Below are 19,319 nucleotides of genomic sequence, written 5' to 3'. Positions count from 1 at the left end.
AATATTACATCATGCGTAGATTTAAATTAAGATATATTTAGCTAAACAATGCAAATACTGAGGTAATCCAGCCCATAACACTGCTCTCAACATCTTCCAATATGCAATATTATCACCCACAGATTCAAGCCATCTGTATTTAAGGTATAGTTAAAAATAATCATTTTGGGGCAAATATGATGGGAAATGCAAGCAGCAGTGAGAGAATCTAGGGGAAATCACAAGGATCAAAGGGATGGCGGGCATGATCTTACACCAGGAAATAGATGATAACAGTATATTGAACCTGAGAGAACAAACTGGCAGGAGTGAGGAAATAGTCAATTTTCTAAAGAATTTGATGGAAACAGGAGTGAAAGGTATATTCCCGACTGTTACCATCAATTATTCTCCAAGGATCCACAACACTCAATCTGTCCTTAAGAAGGTGACCCACCACATTAAAATCACCAAATAATAAGGTTAGCAGTATCCAATTTAATGAATAAGTGGGAAGTTTCCTTTAGATTGTGTAATTGGGCATGTTATTGGCATATAGGTTTAGCAGCATAAACTGCTCCCCTCCAATAGTGACATGGAGGATGATGTATCTGCCATCTGAGTCTATACATTTTTCATGAAGCACAAGTTAAAGATGCTTGCTAAATAAAATTGCAGCTCTGCCTTTCTTGAAATTCAATAAAAAAAATGCCACCTGCGGTAAAATTTTTTTGATTGTTTCAATAAGCAAAAACACAATTGGTGTTTTCTGAAAATAAAAAGTCTTTTGAAAAAAATAAGGTATAATTTGTGTGTTTACCTCATAAAAAAATCATTGCTATTGGAATGTGATCTGCATAAATGTGAAAAAAAATACCTCAGCACAAGGGTGAGAAAGCCCTCAACAGTGGAGGGGTGAATTATGTAGCAGAACTGAAAAATTATGTTCTAAAATCCGAAGTGTCAAGTAAACAAAAAAAAATATTATGAAGCTAAATTAGCCATGAAAAATATACAAATACATTACTAATTGGAAAACAAAAATTGTAAGGGATCAAAATTCATTGGTTAGGGAAAATTCCTTACACATGAGTTGTCATTTTTGTTTTCCCATAATTCCTATACAATTTATTACAGGAGTTCAGACAGGATTAGCAGTGGGGTTTTTTAAGACAAAAATGCATCTGTGGTGTAACTAAATTATAATATATTTTGTGTTTTTATTTGACAACAACCAACTACATATAAAAAACATTTGTATTTTTTGGATAATCTAGGTTTTCGGTTCTAAAACAAGGTGACATCTTCAACCATGCAGGTTTCTTTGAATTTAGCTTTCAGTGATATAGCATACATTTAACTTGAACATAAACAGTTAGCACTTAATTAACAAATGAGTAAGATCACACATTTTTTTAATATTTCGCATTATTGTAAAATAACTATAGCATTCATAATAAAAAAAATTTTTTTTTCAAATTGTGGTAAAATCACAACCTTATATATGGTAACATTGAAACATGATAAATAATGAATAAACCAAAACTTCCAAAAAACTCTCACTGGACCCCAGAAAAGATCAACTTTCAGCTTTTAAAAATAAATAAATGAAAATAAACAAATGGGTTTACAGTATAACAGTAATTTCACCAAGGTGTCTGCTTAACTTAATTTTTTACAGTAATCCTTTGAAAATTGAAGGAAATTATGTATCACATTTAGCTGTTCATTTTATAACCTACTGACTAGCCCATTCATTGTTGTCTTTAAAGTGCCAGTATAATTGCTAAATGGATGTCCAAATAGCTTTTCAAAATATGTGTTTGAGATTTTAATAGTTAGAGGATAAATAGTTGTGGTTTTGGGCATATAGTAAATCCTTGAAAGTTTCTGTATAATTTAACATTACATTTTTTAACACTGATAATGAATGCACAGCTATAACAGTGCTATGGATTCAGAAAGTGGTTTGCAAAACTACCCCAAGAAAGAGCTTGAGTCCTTGGGGTCTAGTGAAAAAACTCTGCACACAGTATTGCTCTGACTCTAATAAAATGTTTTTTTGATTCCAGATTATAATCTTCATCAGATAATTTTTCGTGTTGTGTTTAACAAAAAAAATATATAAGTTAAAGTAAATATTCAGTTTCCCTCCCTGGTAAAAGAATTGATATCTTACAGAAGCAAAAGAAAAACATTCTGGTGGTCAAGCTGACCATCTACAGTGCATTATTTTGTAAATACACATTATTGGGTGGTACATGGTATGTCAACAGTGGCTAGTTGGCTTCTATAATTGTGGACTCTTCTATGGTGCTCTCTGTATCCAATGATGTTTCACAAGAAAATTCTTCATTTCTTGATGGCTGATAAGGTTCTAATTTACAATTTTTCCTGCAAGACATCTTAATATCACATCTCAAGCAATTTTCTGGAAACAGAAAGTGTGACGACACACAGGGTGATGAGTAAAATGGTTTGTCCAACTCTCTCGAAGATACAAATGTTGAATCATGGTCTATAACCTGGGATACTTTCATATGACAAGGATGAGCATACTGTATGCTGTCTTCATTTTGACAAGCATACAGATTTGCTGATAAACCTCTTTCTGCATCATTGTTTGTATTGATTATTGGCAATACATTTTCCTGTAATACTTCCAAATTCAGGAGACCTAAAAATAAGGATTTTTACATTTCAAAATGTGAATATAATTATAATAATTCTAAAGTCTCTCAAAAAACATCTAGTAGAACTACATTGATTAAAGTACAATATACTTTGTTCTCACCTTTTTTAAAAATGGGTCGTGGTCAATCACACAGCTACAGCAATTTTTTTTATAGTTATACCAGTATTATTACATTATAAAATGTAGAAAGTAGCCATTTTGCACAGACTTATCCTTGGTGGATGAGATCACATTGCATTGTATCTTTTAGTACCATGCACTCTTCAGAAAATTGCAATGGATTATATACAGCAAATAATATTATTTGGCTGCTCATGAAGTGGAATCATTAAAAATGATGGAATGCCCATTGTTGCATAGAACCACATTAGTTCTTAAAATATTTGTCAATGATTTGTGAAGGATTACTTCAAATAGTAGAGAAATGCATTATAAATTTTACAGATTGTTATTTGATATCTCTCAAGGTAAGAGGGTATCTGTAATTTGACTGAGAACGGAACTGGAATAAGAAAGGTTTTTTTACCAGTTCTGGTAGAAAATAAAGGAGGTACTGTACATAGAGTAATATTATTCTCATTTTGGAAAATAAGATATACGGTGCTTATGTTTTTAACATCATAGCCTACATCTTTATTATAACATCAAACAAATAAAACAAAAACATAGCTTTCTCCAATAGATGTTAGTACAGCCATGTATAAGCATACAAGTAATTATTTTTTTTAAAGTACATATTTAATTAGACATATGTAATCATAAAATAAGTGAGAGAAACAGAAACAATTAGTAGAATATGGGAGACAGATTGTGCATTCCACTTTAAACCACCTGCACATCTTACTGATATGGAAATTCTTAGACTATGAGACAATTAAGTCAATTCAATCAGTTGTGAGTGGGGTGAAGTGCCATTGCAATGACATGGAAACAATGGCAGTGACACATTGATCTCTCCCCCATCTCACCCAAAACTCTCAGATTTTTGCATGCAGTTCTATGGTGCTTCAAACAAACATTCCAGGGCTACTGTAGTTGTGTCATATGGTCGCACTTACTCGCACCATGAGCCAACTCATGGCTAATTTAATTGTCCCCAATGAGTTAATCTATATATTTTTAAATTAAACTTTATGTAATAATATAATAAAATGCAATATTTCCTACACTGTCAGATCGATGGTTGAAACCATAGGCCATCGATGGTACAGCTGTCAATGGTCATCACTACAGTATACCATTAAAAATTGCTATTTTTATGGTATACAGTGTTCATTTTTTTTTATAAAATCATGTCAGATAAGTTTTAAAAAGATATTCTTGACCTAATTCAATCATAAATAAAAACAACAATTTGTGAGTGGTTTTTGGAAAAAAATATTAGCCAGTTAATTGGTTAATGCATCTTTGAGCTCTTATACAAAGTCCTATTGTAGATACTGCACAATGATCAAAGAGTTTGACCTTTGCTGAGTTTAGGTTGGTTTACCATTTAAATGATTGCCTCATTAGGCAGTCTGAAATCATTAAGGTTATTACATTTACCCCTTGACTTGCAAACTTGATTTGTACTAGGGAAAGAAAATGTCAACAGCTCCAACCCTGTCCACCCTATACCTTTTGCTAAGTCAGTTGCTTCCTTTGGAGAATTGGTTGACTAAGATTATTATAATCTTCATCATTATTATTAGGCACAGCAAAGGCTCAGAAGAGGCATAGACCACAGTACCTAAGGAGGTAATGTGAAGCTCTATTTGGCATTACAAAATTCAACATCAAGATTGAATGTTTAATATTTCAAACAGTTTCAACAGTTTACATTCCTTAAGTTACAGTGCATCCAGAAAGTATTCACAGCATGTCACTTTTTCCACATTTTGTTATGTTACAGCCTTATTTCAAAATGGAATAAATTATTTTTTCTCCTCAAAATTCTATACACAATACTCCATAATGACAACGTATTGAGTTTTTTTGAGATTTTTACAAATTTAATAAAAAACAACTAAGACATCACATGTACAGAAGTATTCACAACCTTTGCTCAATACCTTCTTGATGCACCTTTGGCAGAAAGTACAGCCTCAAGTCTTTTTGAATATGATGCCACAAGCTTGGCACACCTATCTTTGGGCAGTTACACCCATTCCTCTTTGCAGCATCTCTCAAGCTCCATCAGGTTGGATGGGTAGCATCGGTGCACAGCCATTTTCAGATCTCTCCAGAGATGTTCAATCGGATTCAAGTCTGTGCTCTGGCTGGGCCACTCAAGGACATTTTACAGAGTTGTCCTGAAGCCACTCCTTTGATATCTTAGCTGTGTGCCTAGGGTCATTGTCCTGCTGAAAGATGAACTGTCACCCCAGTCTGAGGTCAAGAGCACTGTGGAGCAGGTTTTCATCCTGGATGTACATTGCTGCATTCATTTTTCCCTCTATCCTGACTAGTCTCCCAGTTCATGCCACTGAAAAATATCCACAAAGCATGATGCTGCCACCAACATGCTTCACTATATGGATGGTATGGTCCTGGTGATGAGCAGTGCCTGGTTTCCTCCAAACATAACGCCTGCATTCACACCAAAGAGTTCAATCTTTGTCTCATCAAACCAGAGAATTTTGCTTTTCATGGTCTGAGAGTCCTTCAGTTGCATTTTGGCAAACTCCAGAAGGGCTGCCATGTGCTTTTTACTAAGGAGTGGCTTCCGTCTGGCCACTCTAATATACAGGCCTGATTGGTGGATTGCTGCAGAGATGGTTGTCCTTATGGAAGGTTCTCCTCTCTCACAGAGGAATGCTGGTGCTCTGACAGAGTGACCATTGGGTTCTTGGTAACCTCCCTGACTAGGGCCCTTCTCCCCTGATCACTCCCTTTAGAGTCCTGCAAGTTCAAGGAAGAGTCCTGGTAGTTCCAAACTTCTTCCATTTATGAATGATGGAAGTCACTGTGCTCATTGGGACCTTCAAAGAAGCAGATATTTTTCTGTACCCTTCCCCAGATTTGTGCCTCAAGATAATCCTGTCTTGGAGGTCTACAGACAATTCCTTGGACTTCATGCTTGGTTTGCACTCTGACATGCACTGTCAAGTGTGGGACCTTACTTAGACAAGTGTGTGCCTTTCAAAATTATGTCCAATCAACTGAATTTACCACAGGTGGACTCCAATTAAGCTGTAGAAACATCTCAAGGATGATCAGTGGAAACAGGATGCAACTGAGCTAATTTTGAGCTTCATGGCAAAGGTGAATACTTATGTACATGTAATTTCTTTTTTTTATTATTAAATTTGGAAAAATGTAAAAAACTTTTACACATTGTCATTATGGAGTATTGTGTGTAGAATTTTGAGGAGCAAAATGAATTTATTCCATTTTGGTATAAGGCTGTAACATAACAAAATGTGGAAAAGGTGATGTGCTGTGAATACTTTCAGGATACACTGTACATTGGGGTTTTTTTACCAGTAAGAATAAAATTGGTATTTTATTTACCTGTTGCTGCTTGTTCTTTTCAATTAAAATATTTGTTCCATTTGTTTTCTTCTCTGCTCTAGAGTTTATTATCTGTAATCCTGCCTTTTTTTTCTAGATCTGGTTTGCCATCAGTAAGTTTCCAAAAAAGTGGACCTGGCCACACTGTATACTGACAAGTGAAATTATATTAATATTCCCCTGTCGTAATTTGGCCTTCATCAGAAATCATTGTTTTTGATGTGGCAATGCTATTCCCTAGAACCAAGTTTCCCAACTCAAATCCTTAGGGAGCTCACACAGTGCAAGTTTCTCTGGTTTCCTCAAAGATCACAAGTTCAACCCATTGAATCTTTAAATTTGTCAGTCAGTAATACATAAACATGTGCTCCATCACAGTGTTTCTGTGCGGAAAGCATGCAGTGGGAAGAACTGGAGTTGGGAAAACAGCGGCCTATAACAAAACAAGTTTGTAGGCAAAAGACTCCAACAAACTGATGTAGGCTTGCACTAGATATGTTATGTGAAAAAATACTGTAGATTATTATGCAAGCAGTAAACATGAACATGTCATATACAGTCAGGTCCATATATATTTGGACACTAGTTTGAAATTAAACAAATTAAATGCAATTCAAGAGCAGACTTTCAGCTTTGATTTAAATGGCTCAAAATTAATTGGACAAATTAACAATCATTATTAAAATCTACATTTTTAATTATTTGTTGAGGATCATTTGCTTGCAATGACTGCCTGAAGTCTGGAACCCATGGACATCACCAAATGCTGGGTTTCCTCCTTTATTATGCTTTGCCAGGTCTTTACTGCAACTGTCCTAATTTCTTGATTGTTCATGGGTTTTTCTGCCTTTAGTTTTGTCTTCAGCAAGTGAAATGCATGCTGGATCAGGTTGAGATCAGGTGATAGACTCAGCCACTGAGAATATTTCACTTCTTTGCCTTAAAAAACTTATGGGTTGCTTTTGCAGTATGTTTTGGGTCATTGTCCATCTATAGTATGAAGTGCTGTCCAGTAAACTTTGCAGAATTTAGCTGAATCTGAGCAGACAGTATATCCCTATACAGTTTGGAATGTATCCAGCTGCTTCTGTCTCATCATTAATAGACACTAATGAACCAATGTCTTTGGAAGCCATACATGCCCATGCCATCACACTGCCTCTACCATGGCTTTAGATCATGAGCCATTCCAACCCTTCTCCATACTTTTTTCTTCCCATCATTCTGGCACAGGTTGATCCAGAACTGGGCTGGATTTTTTATATTTTCATTTACAAAGTCTAATCTGGCATTTGTATTCTTAAATTTTTTTAATGGTTTTCACCTTGTGGTGAACCCTCTGTATTGCTCTTGTGAAGTCTTCTCCTTATGGTAGGCTTGGATAATGATATGCCTACCTCCTGTGGAGTGTCCTTAATTTGGCTGGATGTTTTAAAGAGGATTTTCTTTACCATGGATGATGACTTTTTGTGTTGCCGAGCTCACCAGTGTGTTCTTTTTTATCTCAGAATGCACCAACCTTTTGATTTGGCCACTCATAATGTTCCCCCTATCTCTCAGATGGATTTTCTTTTGTGTTTGCATCCTAAAAATGGCCTATTTCACTTGCATAAAGAGCTATTTGACTGCATGTTGTGGATAACCAGCAACAGCTTCCAAATGCAAATGCCACACTTGGAATCAACTTTAGACCATTTTGCATGTTTAATTTATAAAGAATTAATGAGATAACAGCCTACACCTGTCCATGAAAAAACATTTGAGTAAATTGTCCACTTACTTTTGGTCCCTTGAATAAGAGGGGACTACAGTACATATTAAACAGCTGTAATTCCTTAAACCCTTGCTCAAAATTGAATGCCCTGAAATTAAAATTTACTTTAGAACCATATATAGCTGTAACAGAAATATGTTTTAGTAAACAGCTAAAATAACAAATATTGTGTCAGTGTCCAAATATACTGTATATGTGCCTAACTTTAACTGATTGTTAAACATTCAGTAATGCACACTTTCACAATCAGTGTAGGAAAAACAGATTTCCATAGGAGGTCACATATCTTTGGTGCTTCTTACAGTGTAAAGTGCACATCATTCATTATATCAGGCAAGCTAGTCACATGGTCACATGCTTAGTCAGCTAAAATAAATATGAAGACATTTATATGAGCAGATGACTAAATGTGTATTCTTTGATTTGCTGCCAAAGAGTAAACTACTATACTTTTGTTAGATTCTTGTCAGGATTGTCTTATATCTCATCTCAAGCTAATACATCTTATCTAAATTAATTTTAGATGTAATTATGTTGACATGTTTAAGTCAATTTTAAACCATTTTCTCTCTCTAAAATGTACACAATTTAAAAATATAAATTAAATATTTCAAGTAGAGTACCTGGATAAATCCCAAATGGATCAGTATCAAAATCATTTGAGTGGTTGATGCATGAGGTTGAAGTATCTTTCTTTTTGCTGCTGTCTGAATTTGGTGGTGCTGCAAAATAAAAAATATTGCCATTACCGCATCAATGAAATCATTTCTCAGATTTATACATACTGGTAAATAGATATCCCTTAGTGTTCTAGATTAAATATAATATCTAGAAATCTAGAAGAACAATATATCACAATTTGAATAATAGGAGCTAGAGCATCACAATTTGAAAGAGGGGACTAATCATAGTTTCAGGTTTTATTATGGGAATTATAGTGCATGTAGTGCCCAACTTCCAATATACAGAAATATATGTTGCTATAGCTGAAGGAATTAGTGTCTGTTGGGTATAGGTGATCACCAGACAATAAGTACTAAATGGATCATCGCATAAAAAAGGGGCATCCCTCGTTCTAAAATTTGTGTTCCTTCACTATAGGAAGCCATGATGGGGGATCTTTCCCCACCCCTAGACTCTATGATTGTTCTGTAGTGCAAGGGAAGAGGTTTATCTGGTGATCACTCTGATCACCAAGCATTAATCATTATAGGGGCATATTGTTTGAAACAGGGGTCTCCCCACTTTAAATCAAGGTGTTCCCATATTTCTCAGTACTGAGGATCGGAAGATAGATGCACTTAAACTCCCTTCCCTCATATTTTGCATTCATATGTACAAGAAAAGTTTCAGATTTAATCACTATTGTAATGTGTGATGGGTGTCTACCAAGCACCTGTATGTATTTCATTATTTTTTTTGTCACGTTGGCATATTATTGCCCACAATACCATTTTGGAAAATGGTTCTATATTTTGCCACAAAAGGAGTGCCAACTTCAAGGATTTACATGTGAAAAATTACATGATCTGCCATGACAAAAAAACATGGATGTCATTGAAGACAGGAGTATTTAAATGCAGTTGCTGTATAAGTTCACACTGCCACAATTAGGAAAACAAATTTCTATCACACAGAGGATGATTTGTAAAAGTTAATATGTTGTGTATTTGATATTGTGTCTCTGTTCCAAGATTTAGGTCAGCAAAATTACAGGCTTGCTGAAAGAATGCATTGCACTCCATCGAACTTCTATTAAAAAAGCACATATTGGTGTTGATGCTAAAACACTACCTGTTGCAATACATTTATAGGAAGCTGGACATTTCTTACATGACTAAGGCCCTCATTCAGAGCCGTACGCTCTGAGCAGAGCGCACGCTCTGAATGAGGGCCGGGCTCCATTTTCATGGAGCGTCCTCCTGGACGCTCGTATAGCTGTGGGTCACCACCCACAGGCTATACGAGCGTGCATTTTGATGGCCGCGATGGTCGTGACCATCGCGACCATCGAAATTGCGAGCCGGAGCCTGCGGTTGAGGTTTTCAACCGCAAACTCCGGAGTGATTTTGGCTCTATCAGAGCCAAAATCACTCCCACTGACATCACTAGTGATGTCAGTGGGCCGGCTTCTGACGGGAGGCGTTCCCGTGGGAACGCCCCCGTCAGGGAGGCACGCCCCTGGCACGCCCACCAAAGGGGGCGTGCTGTCAATCAACATTGACAGCACGCCCCCTTTGATCGGACACAACGAGCGAAGGAAAGTCCTTCGCTCGTCGTGTCTGGCGCATGCGCACGACGGAGCTCCCTCCGTCGTGCGCATGCTCAGTGCAGACCATCGACCCACTTGCGAGCGGACAGCCGCTCGCGAGTGGGTCTGAATCAGGCCCTAAGTTCTTTAAATCAACAGAGAAGTAAGACAAGATATAGGTTTGGTGCACTCATTGGGTCTGTATGTTATTTATCCGAAATGTGTTAACTGGAATTATATAAAATATAGCTTTTATTCTTAATGTTTAAAAAGAAAGCGTAGTCCAAGGAAATAGGCAAAATAATTAAAATATAGAAAGGGTTTAAAGTTACAAAAAATGTGAGTAAAGGCGCTGCCTTGAAAAAGCAGCCCCTTGGCGAAACATGCATTGGCGTTCCACATGCTGCCGCCGGTCAGCAGCAATATCAGATGCTGAAACATGCTACTATGTGTACTTATTAAACTAAATTGTATATTGAGAAACATATTGTGTACGGAGCTAGAGAGATCATGGTGCTACTCATACTGCCACTGATCACTATACTATCAGACATTGTGACATTCCACACGCTGCCACTGATAATAGTATTATCAGATGTTGAAACACACTACTATACTTATTAAACTACACTTTGTATTGAAATACCTACTGTATATGGAACTAGAGAGATCATGATGCTACCCATACTGCGGTTGATCACTATACTACCAGACGCTGCAATAGATTATCTTATGTCCACAAATAACTGCTATAACTACTTTTGTGAATATGGAATGGGAGTGATCAAAGATAAGAAAGGAATAATTCATAGCAACAGTGGCAACTAAATGAGTTGAGAATATTAAGCACTTGATACTGTAGTATCTGAAAGCCAACTCCGTGATTCACAGGAGTTTCATTATCAGAGATGCTCTCTAACAGACGAACAGCATCATTATAACATCTCTAGGATCACAATTTAATAAGTAGATATTCATCTGGGAGTAGACTATGCCGAACAGAACAATTTAATGAATAGCAGCATCTCTGATCTTAAATGATCATCTCATATTCTGAACGAAAATATGAATACTATTATTATTTAATACACCTGATATAATATACAATGTAATCTGACAATTATAAAGAAAGGCAAACAATATGTAGTTGTACAAGACTAATGCCATTGGATGACAAAGTCAAAAGAGTACATGGAAATAAATAAAACATAACGCTAGCCTGAATAAAAGTGTTTAAAAACACATTTATTATGAATAAACACAATATGGTAGTACACAAATAAAATACGTGAATTGACCGACAACAGGATGATTTTATATTATCTGTAGCACGTTTTTTCATATTTACTCACATTCTTTGTAACTTTAAACCCTTTCTATATTTTAATTATTTCATCTATTTCCTTGGACTACACTTTCTTTTTAAACATTAAGAATAAAAGCTATATTTTATATAATTCCAGATAACATATTTCTGATAAATAGCATAATAATAACCTATATCTGGTCTTTCTTCTCTGTTAATCTAAATATTGTAACTAACAAGATTGTTAGGTAGCACCTCCACAAATATTAATTATTTTCTAATTTCCTATTAGACAGATACTATGGGAGTTGTTGGGTCCTATAGACAGTAATTATTATATTTCCTATTGTCTTGACCAAGTGCCTATACCTATATATGTATTAAAGATATCGGTGCGGGACCTAATTGTTTTTGTCTATGACTTTAAGTTCATTCATTTTGAACAGGTTCCACCTCTACATAGAGGGGATGGTAGGAACATATTTTTTTTTGCAAAATGAAGCTACAGTAGGTGGGCATATCACTTGATTGAATTCTTTATTAAATCCATGTTGTGACTTGTCACTTGTTTTCTATTACCTATCATAGCATATATTTATAGCATTTCGGTATTGGGTTTTTTGTTTGTTTTTTATTTTCTTTACTGAATAGAGCATTTGTGGTTAATTTCTGTGTATGTACTGTATTTATGTTGTGTATTTGTTTCTGAGCAACTTCAGGCTGATTTTGTGCAGAAATGTATTGTATAACATAATATGCGTTCTCCCTGAGCTTGTTGCCACAATATTAGTGCACATGATGAAATGCTGAAAATGTGGTATGATGTGCTTGACAAAGGGCACATAGCTGCTCGAAACGTAGCTGCATTAAATATGCCTAAACAAACACTTTTGGGGTTTGGAATCTGATCTTGGAGTGCTGTTTTCTTCTTGTGAAGAAAGGCAATTGATACCCACCAGCTAACACTGCAATTATGGGATAGACCAACCAGAGAGAATGGAGGAACTTACTGCACCAGTTAAGTAAAGTACACAGCAGAGGTGGGGTGGAATGGAGCAGGGAGGTTTAGTCCAAATGAAAGTTCATACCATAATTTCCACTATAGAGCATGGGTTGATTCCAGTAAAGCAGGAGAATTACAACTATTGTGTCCCCTACTACAGTACAGTGAATGATAGAATAAGGCTTTACACACTAGAACAGAGAAAGCCAATGTCATAATGCAAACCAGGTCCAGGCTGGTCAGTATGGTGCTGGAGCAACTATGGTGGGGATTGGGTTGGTCTGGAACTGTGCAAGCCTCCTTTGTAAAGACTGTGTTTACTTTATTACCCTTGAATTTCCAAGACAGAAGATTCTCATTGGATTATGTCATGGAAGATGTTAGTTTCTTTTTAATAAAGTGGTAAGGGAGAAGTTTAGAGAGTGTGGTTATTACTTTAGTATATTTTGTATATTTTTTTTTTTAACATTTAGGAGGAGATGTACTAAGCTCTGGAAAGTGATAAATAGGAGAGTGCTAAATTACCAGCCAGTTAGCTCATAACTGTCATGTTACAGGCTGTGTTTGAAAAATGACAGTTACGAGCTGATTGGTTAGCAGTTTATCACTTTACAATTTATCACTTTCTAGAGCTTAGTGCATCTGCCCCTTTGAGCCTTTATTAAACTTCTTCAGGAGAACATAAACAACATTTTGACCAATACATCTGGTGAATTGAATTTTAATTTAGATTTGGATATTGCATGTTTTGAGAATGCCATCATATTGAACACGTTTTCTATATGAGCAAAAGGTTTTTGAGATTGACAAGCTTTTAAATAGTTACACTAATACTTTTCATTTAGTTTCTTACAGGTCAGTGAAACCTGTTAACCTTAGTAAATATAGACCACTTTAATTTTTTTATAGGGAGACAACCCTCTTTCAAATGCAAGTGCCTCCATATGTTCAGGTACCAGTAGGGGGATTAATGGGAAATTTATGTTTTCTGTAGCCAGAGTAATATTATCTGGTGAACACAGGTGATCACCAGACAATAACTGCAAAGGTGGCATATCATTTGAAAGAGCGGATTCTCCCTCTTTAAAACAGCAGTTTACTTTGTGCTTGTACCCATATGGGGGTGATAGACCACTTCACCTAGGTTTTCATTATTGCAGGGTAACATTGTATATTGATCACCAGACAATAGTTAATTAGGTTCACAGAATTTGACAGAGGGGACCCCTCATTAGGTATATGAAGCACAACAGACCTTGGTGTGGACAAAAAGCTGGGGCTGCTGTTTGTAGCACTTCATATACATATTCAGACTGAGTTGCACACAGATATACAAGAGTCACATAAAATTAATCAGTGCAGTCTCAAAAAGTGGCCCGTCGCATATATTTGTGACTAAGACACATTCTTGGGAGAAAAATATGTGTTACGCAAGCTGAGTCAGATGGGACCTGGTGTTCCAAGAATGGCTGTTTGGAGTAACTGAAGCAATAGGGTATGTGTACACATATGTAGGTCAGTAATTTAGCATATACAGTCTCTGTGGTTAGCTTTGTACTACTAGACTCTAATGCTACCACCGGGAAGTCATATTCTTCCATAAGGTTTTGCAGCATTGCCATTTCAACAACTTCATCATCTATTATGGTGCACATTGAAGAATTACTATGAGATGGATAGCATTCGCTCAAAACACTTGTTCATGTTCTAGCATTCCATGCACTAACCTTGGTTCCATATAATGTACACCTGAGATTAATTCTTCTCATTAGCTCTTTATATTCATATGCCATCTGCAGAGTCACCCATATATGATGTGCAGTCAATTTACCATATATAATGAAATTCCACAGCTACCTGTAGATCTATTGTCTACATTATGTACAGTAGCACTATCTACTGTACTTCTTCTGAGCTTGATTAATCACCAGAATTGCTAGTTACTTTTCATAGCTTTTCCCACTATACTTGCATCTATATGGCAAATTTCCATGTAGCATAATTGTTCTGCACCTGTTAGCTTCTCAAACTCATGCTGAGCACTGCACTATACATTCTTCATACAGGTAAAAAAGGGTATTGTCTGTATTCACTCAGATGCTTTTATTCCGTGTCACTGCAGCTTGTTGATTTTGGTATTAGCTTGTTCTACACCAAGGTATCTGGACTATTGGAAGCTGGAATCATGCACAGTGATGGACTTGGTTCAGATCCTATTTGCACTAGGCTGATCCTATGGCTGCATGCATAACCTGTTAGCAGAGCAGTGTATTTGGTCCATAACCTATTAGCAGGTTATAGCAGAGTGCATCTGAGCATGTGACCAATAGGCAAAGTTACCAGGGAAGAACATTGGGGTCTGTAACTTAATATGTGGTGTGATCTAAATACATGTATATAACCACAGACAGTACATTGGATGTACACTAGGCCCTGGGTGTACATGATTGTTAAGTGAGTTGTGCAGCCAGGACCAGATTAAGGGGGGTGACAGGGCTGCTGTCTGCACCTGCCGCTAGTGTCCCCTCTGCTAGTGTAGACCATGCAGTGAGCGTGGCCACACTACACAGAGACATACACACAGCCACCAGCAGCAGCTGTGTGTATGTTACAGCAGCCAATGAGAGTCAGACAGACTCTCAATGGCTGCTTCATCAACTGAGGGAGCTGGCTCCCCCCCGCAGCTGGTGATGATGGGAGAGACGTCAAGAAGCTGATGTCTCTCCCAACTGTGCAACAGAAGAACCGTGCTTGTCAGGTGCGGGGATTCAGGTAAGGTTTTTTTTGTTATTTTTTGTGTGGGGCACTGTCACTGCAAAGGGGGGAGTGCTACAGGCATCCCTGTATAGGGGGGCAGCTACAAGGGTCACTGTATAGGGGGAGTGTTTGCTACTGGGAGCAATGCATAGGGGGGGCTACTACTGGGGCAATGCATAGAGGGGACTACTACTGGGGGCATAGCATGGAGGGACTACTACTGGGGGCACTGTATAGAGGGGACTACTACTGGGGGCAGAGCATGGAGGTACTACTACTAGGGGCACTGTATAGGGGGGACTACTACTGGGGGCAGAGCATGGGGGGACCACTACTGGGGGGACTACTACTGGGGGCAATGCTTTTAGGGGAATACTAGTGGGGGCACTAAATAAAGGATGCTGCATAGGGGGGATTACTCCTGGGGGCACTGTATAGGGGTGGACTACTACTGCAGGCAATGCATATTGGGGAACTACTACTGAGGGCAATGCATAGGGGGACCACTACTGTGGGCATTATATAAGGGGCATTGCAAAGGAAAGACCAATACTGGGGGCACTACTACAGGGGGTACTGCAAAGGGGAGACTACTACAGGGGGCACTGAATAAGGAGCACTGTATAGGGGGGACCATTACTGGGGACATTGCATAAGGGGCAGTTCTACAGTGGGCATTGCAAGAGGGGCATTAAGGTGAATAGAAAAAAAAATCCTAGGGTGATGAGAAATGGTGCTATATAGGGGCCCCCACATGTTTGTTGCCCAGGGGCCCCCACAGACCTTAATCCAGCCCTGTGTGCAGAAGAGATGCTGGTGTCAGTTAGTCCACATGTGGTGGAGCTTTACCAGGTTTCAGGCATACTTAACCAGATAGAACAACAAGGTGACAGACACATAGGGATGGACAGGTACAAAAACAATTCTGGAGCATGATGGAGTGAAAGGGTATTGCTGTGAATTGTACCATGCCAGGCAGCAGAATGGTGTATGCACAGGTGGTTAAAGGCACTATGCCCCATAGTAATAGCGGTTGTGGTATAGGAAACTTGTATTACCCTGTAGGGCTCTGTATAGCGGTTATGGCCAGTAGTCTCAGAGGGCATGTCCAGTCTCCTGGAACACTGAGGAGGATGCACAGTAGCTTATATTGAAGGTCAGGCCTCCTGCTGAGCTGCAGTTGGTCCTGAGACCACCAGGTCTGCTCCTCTATGGATATTAAACAGTGCAGAATGCTCAACATCCAATGGGACAATTATATTCAAAACAAAACTAGGAGTATTTTGTTTTTCATATATTTGCCCTTTGAAACCCAGTATCTGAAACCATTTGTAAAGCTCCACATAATAAATTCAGCCTGCAGTCTTCACAATCAATTTTGAATACTTCTCAAATTGAAAAATAATTCAAATTTGAAAACTATATTAGTTACTAGTATGCCCGTGGCGAACATTTCACCAATTTGATCCCAGGACATACTGTATGTATGGAAAATGCTTCGCTAGATAATGGCTAGATCATATGTAAATACAATGGAATTGGGTAATAAAAGATGTGTGTGAAACATATTCAGCTAAGCCACGCCCTTTTGTTTTGGGGAATTTTTTTATTGTAACATTTCGGCACCTTGTATGTGTGATAATATATTTGGCCATGGACTCTGAAGCAAAATGGACCATTTCCAGGAGTTATTGCAAGCTGAGCCCCTATAGATACCAATGATAATGCACTGTTATTCCACCTCGCCATCTCCAAGCCTCCCGCCAAATAGGCAGCTGCCAGCGGCTCTTGTGGAAAGCAGAGATTTGAGGCATTGCTTTCAAGGTGCAAACCCAAACTCACTACCTCATTATGTAATACTGTAGCTATGCCATGCAGCCAGGTGGCCAATCAGGAGCCAAACTGGCAGAACATAAATAGTGTCTTCACATGGCTAGGATGCTGGGCCCATGTGAGAGCAAAGACCACCAGTAGTGCATGAGAACAGCAGCCGGTGACAATCATCCCTATCCTGCGTCCCCCGTGTCATTGTGCCAGCTCTGTATTGTGGTAGTTTTCTTGACATTTTCAGGTTAGCTATACCAAAGCATTTATTATGGTTTTTGTTGATATTTGTTTTCAATCAAATTTTATAGTTTTATTCCAAATTGTAAAATTTATTGCTGATTGAAATCCGTCACCAAAACATCACATTAATATCTTAATTAGTCTTTGAGATACAGTATTCAAATTCAAAGAGCGTTCCAGACAAAGGGACTAAGCAAATTATATATATATATATATATATATATATATATATATATATATATATAAGATATTTTTATTTCAGTCTTTGATTCAATACTCATTGCATAGGAGTAGATCTATTTACACCATATTCTAAATAATTGATGTACAGCAAGAAATTAAGATTAGATTTAGAAAACAAAACCTAAAATAGAACATATCTTCCAAATGTATTTAGCAACTGAGTCCAATATTCTGTTTTGTGATAAGTAAAGTATGCCTTTTCCTACTGATGGTTAAATTAATGGCTTTGTATTTTATAACTTTGAATCACATGATGAAATTCTATTATACAATTCTTCTAGGTGTCAACCCCAATTTTATTCCAAAACCTGTGTAAATAAAAGGGAAAAAAATCTATAATTTAAACTGCCTTTTTTATTTGATCTGTAGAGATATTCTTGGTATAGTTTTAGAAGTAGGTCTTACATTGATTAATGACTAAGCCAGCAAGGTCATTGAAAATGTTACAAGCAACTCATCACTGTCAGTACATTATACAAGAAATACAGTAACAATTTAAAACTGTAACTGCAGTATTTGCATTAAACCTTCTCCCAGCATATAATAAAATGCAACAATCTATTTAAAATTATTTAGAAGACAGCATCAATGTTGAAATGTTAAACTCATGCCATAATTTGAAATGTATTTTTGGACTTCAGTGTATAAATGGCTGTGCTGTTTTAGAACACATGCAGCAACTCAGGAACAAAAGATGAATTCTCCATTAAGTTCTCAAATGTTAATGCTCTGATAATGTCTCAGAAAAATACTGTAAACTCTAGAGTATTGCTCTGAATCAACCATGAGTCTTAAGTGGCACTGGAGTAGCCATATTTTTTCAAACCCCCCACCCCCAAATGCTGGGCATGCCACAAAAGTAAATTAACATGAACTAACAATCTTCTAAATGCTGATAAATATGAATTATCATAAATAATGTAAAAAATGTGTATTGTGATTGGCAAAGATAAAATAAATTATTCCCTATGGAATTTGCAGGCTACATTCCCATAAAATGTTACTAAGATTTTTCCTCAAGTCATTCTTGGTTGTTCTGAAAAATTAGCAAAGTAAACATCAGTTATAAAGGAAGGGAGACTAGGGCCCTCATTCAGAGCCGCACGTTACAAACAGTACGCTCGTTGCGTTCCGATGTTGACTAACCGCGCATGCGTTGGTGTTACACTGCGCATGTGCGTACGGCAGATTGCGAGCTTTTTTTCTCTCGTTCCTAAAATAGCGTACAGGAAGTGACATGTCAAATGGGATTGACAGAACAGGGCGTTTTTGGGTGTTGACGGGGGTGGAGATGGAAAAACGCAGGCGTGGCGAGGCGTTTTTGGGGCGTACATACATTAGCAGATGCGAACGTCAAATGTGTTCGGACCGTCACATACGTCACTGGAACATCCTCTTTCCCTTCAAAATGCTCGCACAGTTTAGGGTCTGGATTACTCGACCACATTGGCGATGGCCTTCTCCTCCATCCCGGGACTCCATGATGTTGCAGCGATTAATCGCGGGTGGTCACAAAAGCAATTAGTGTTGTATTGAAAACCGGCTTGGTATGTGTTTGGCAAGCAGTTTATTGGGATAGCACAAAACCGTACGCAGGTGGAAATCATACCTGCTAATGTCAGGATTACACAATCAATTGGCGTACATTTTTTGGGGTTTTTTTTGGCCTCAATTTGTTGTTTATGGCCTATTGTGACAATAATGTCATCATGTTTTAATTAGCTCCCCTTTTTTTTTTTAATGTGGAATTTG

The 19,319-nt window shown here is 37.5% G+C and overlaps 1 protein-coding gene across 1 annotated transcript in view; it reads right to left on the bottom strand.

Annotated features, from left to right (window-relative positions):
* Positions 1-1,220: 1,220 nt before the first annotated feature.
* The window catches only part of LOC148514772 (uncharacterized), a 299,637-nt gene continuing 281,538 nt past the window's right edge, over positions 1,221-19,319 (bottom strand). Inside the window, exons 7-8 of the mRNA XM_088481004.1 lie at positions 8,564-8,662; positions 1,221-2,656 (exon numbers count right to left, since the gene is read on the bottom strand). Coding sequence (XP_088337130.1) covers positions 2,259-2,656; positions 8,564-8,662 — 497 coding nt within the window. The 3' untranslated portion in view covers positions 1,221-2,258. The remainder of the gene's footprint in view (positions 2,657-8,563; positions 8,663-19,319) is intronic.

Source organism: Taudactylus pleione, unplaced genomic scaffold (genome assembly GCF_031769625.1).
Source record: "Taudactylus pleione unplaced genomic scaffold, aTauple2 ptg000259l, whole genome shotgun sequence".
Classification (NCBI taxonomy): Eukaryota; Metazoa; Chordata; class Amphibia; order Anura; family Myobatrachidae; genus Taudactylus; species Taudactylus pleione.
This window is presented reverse-complemented; position numbering and strand designations above follow the sequence as displayed.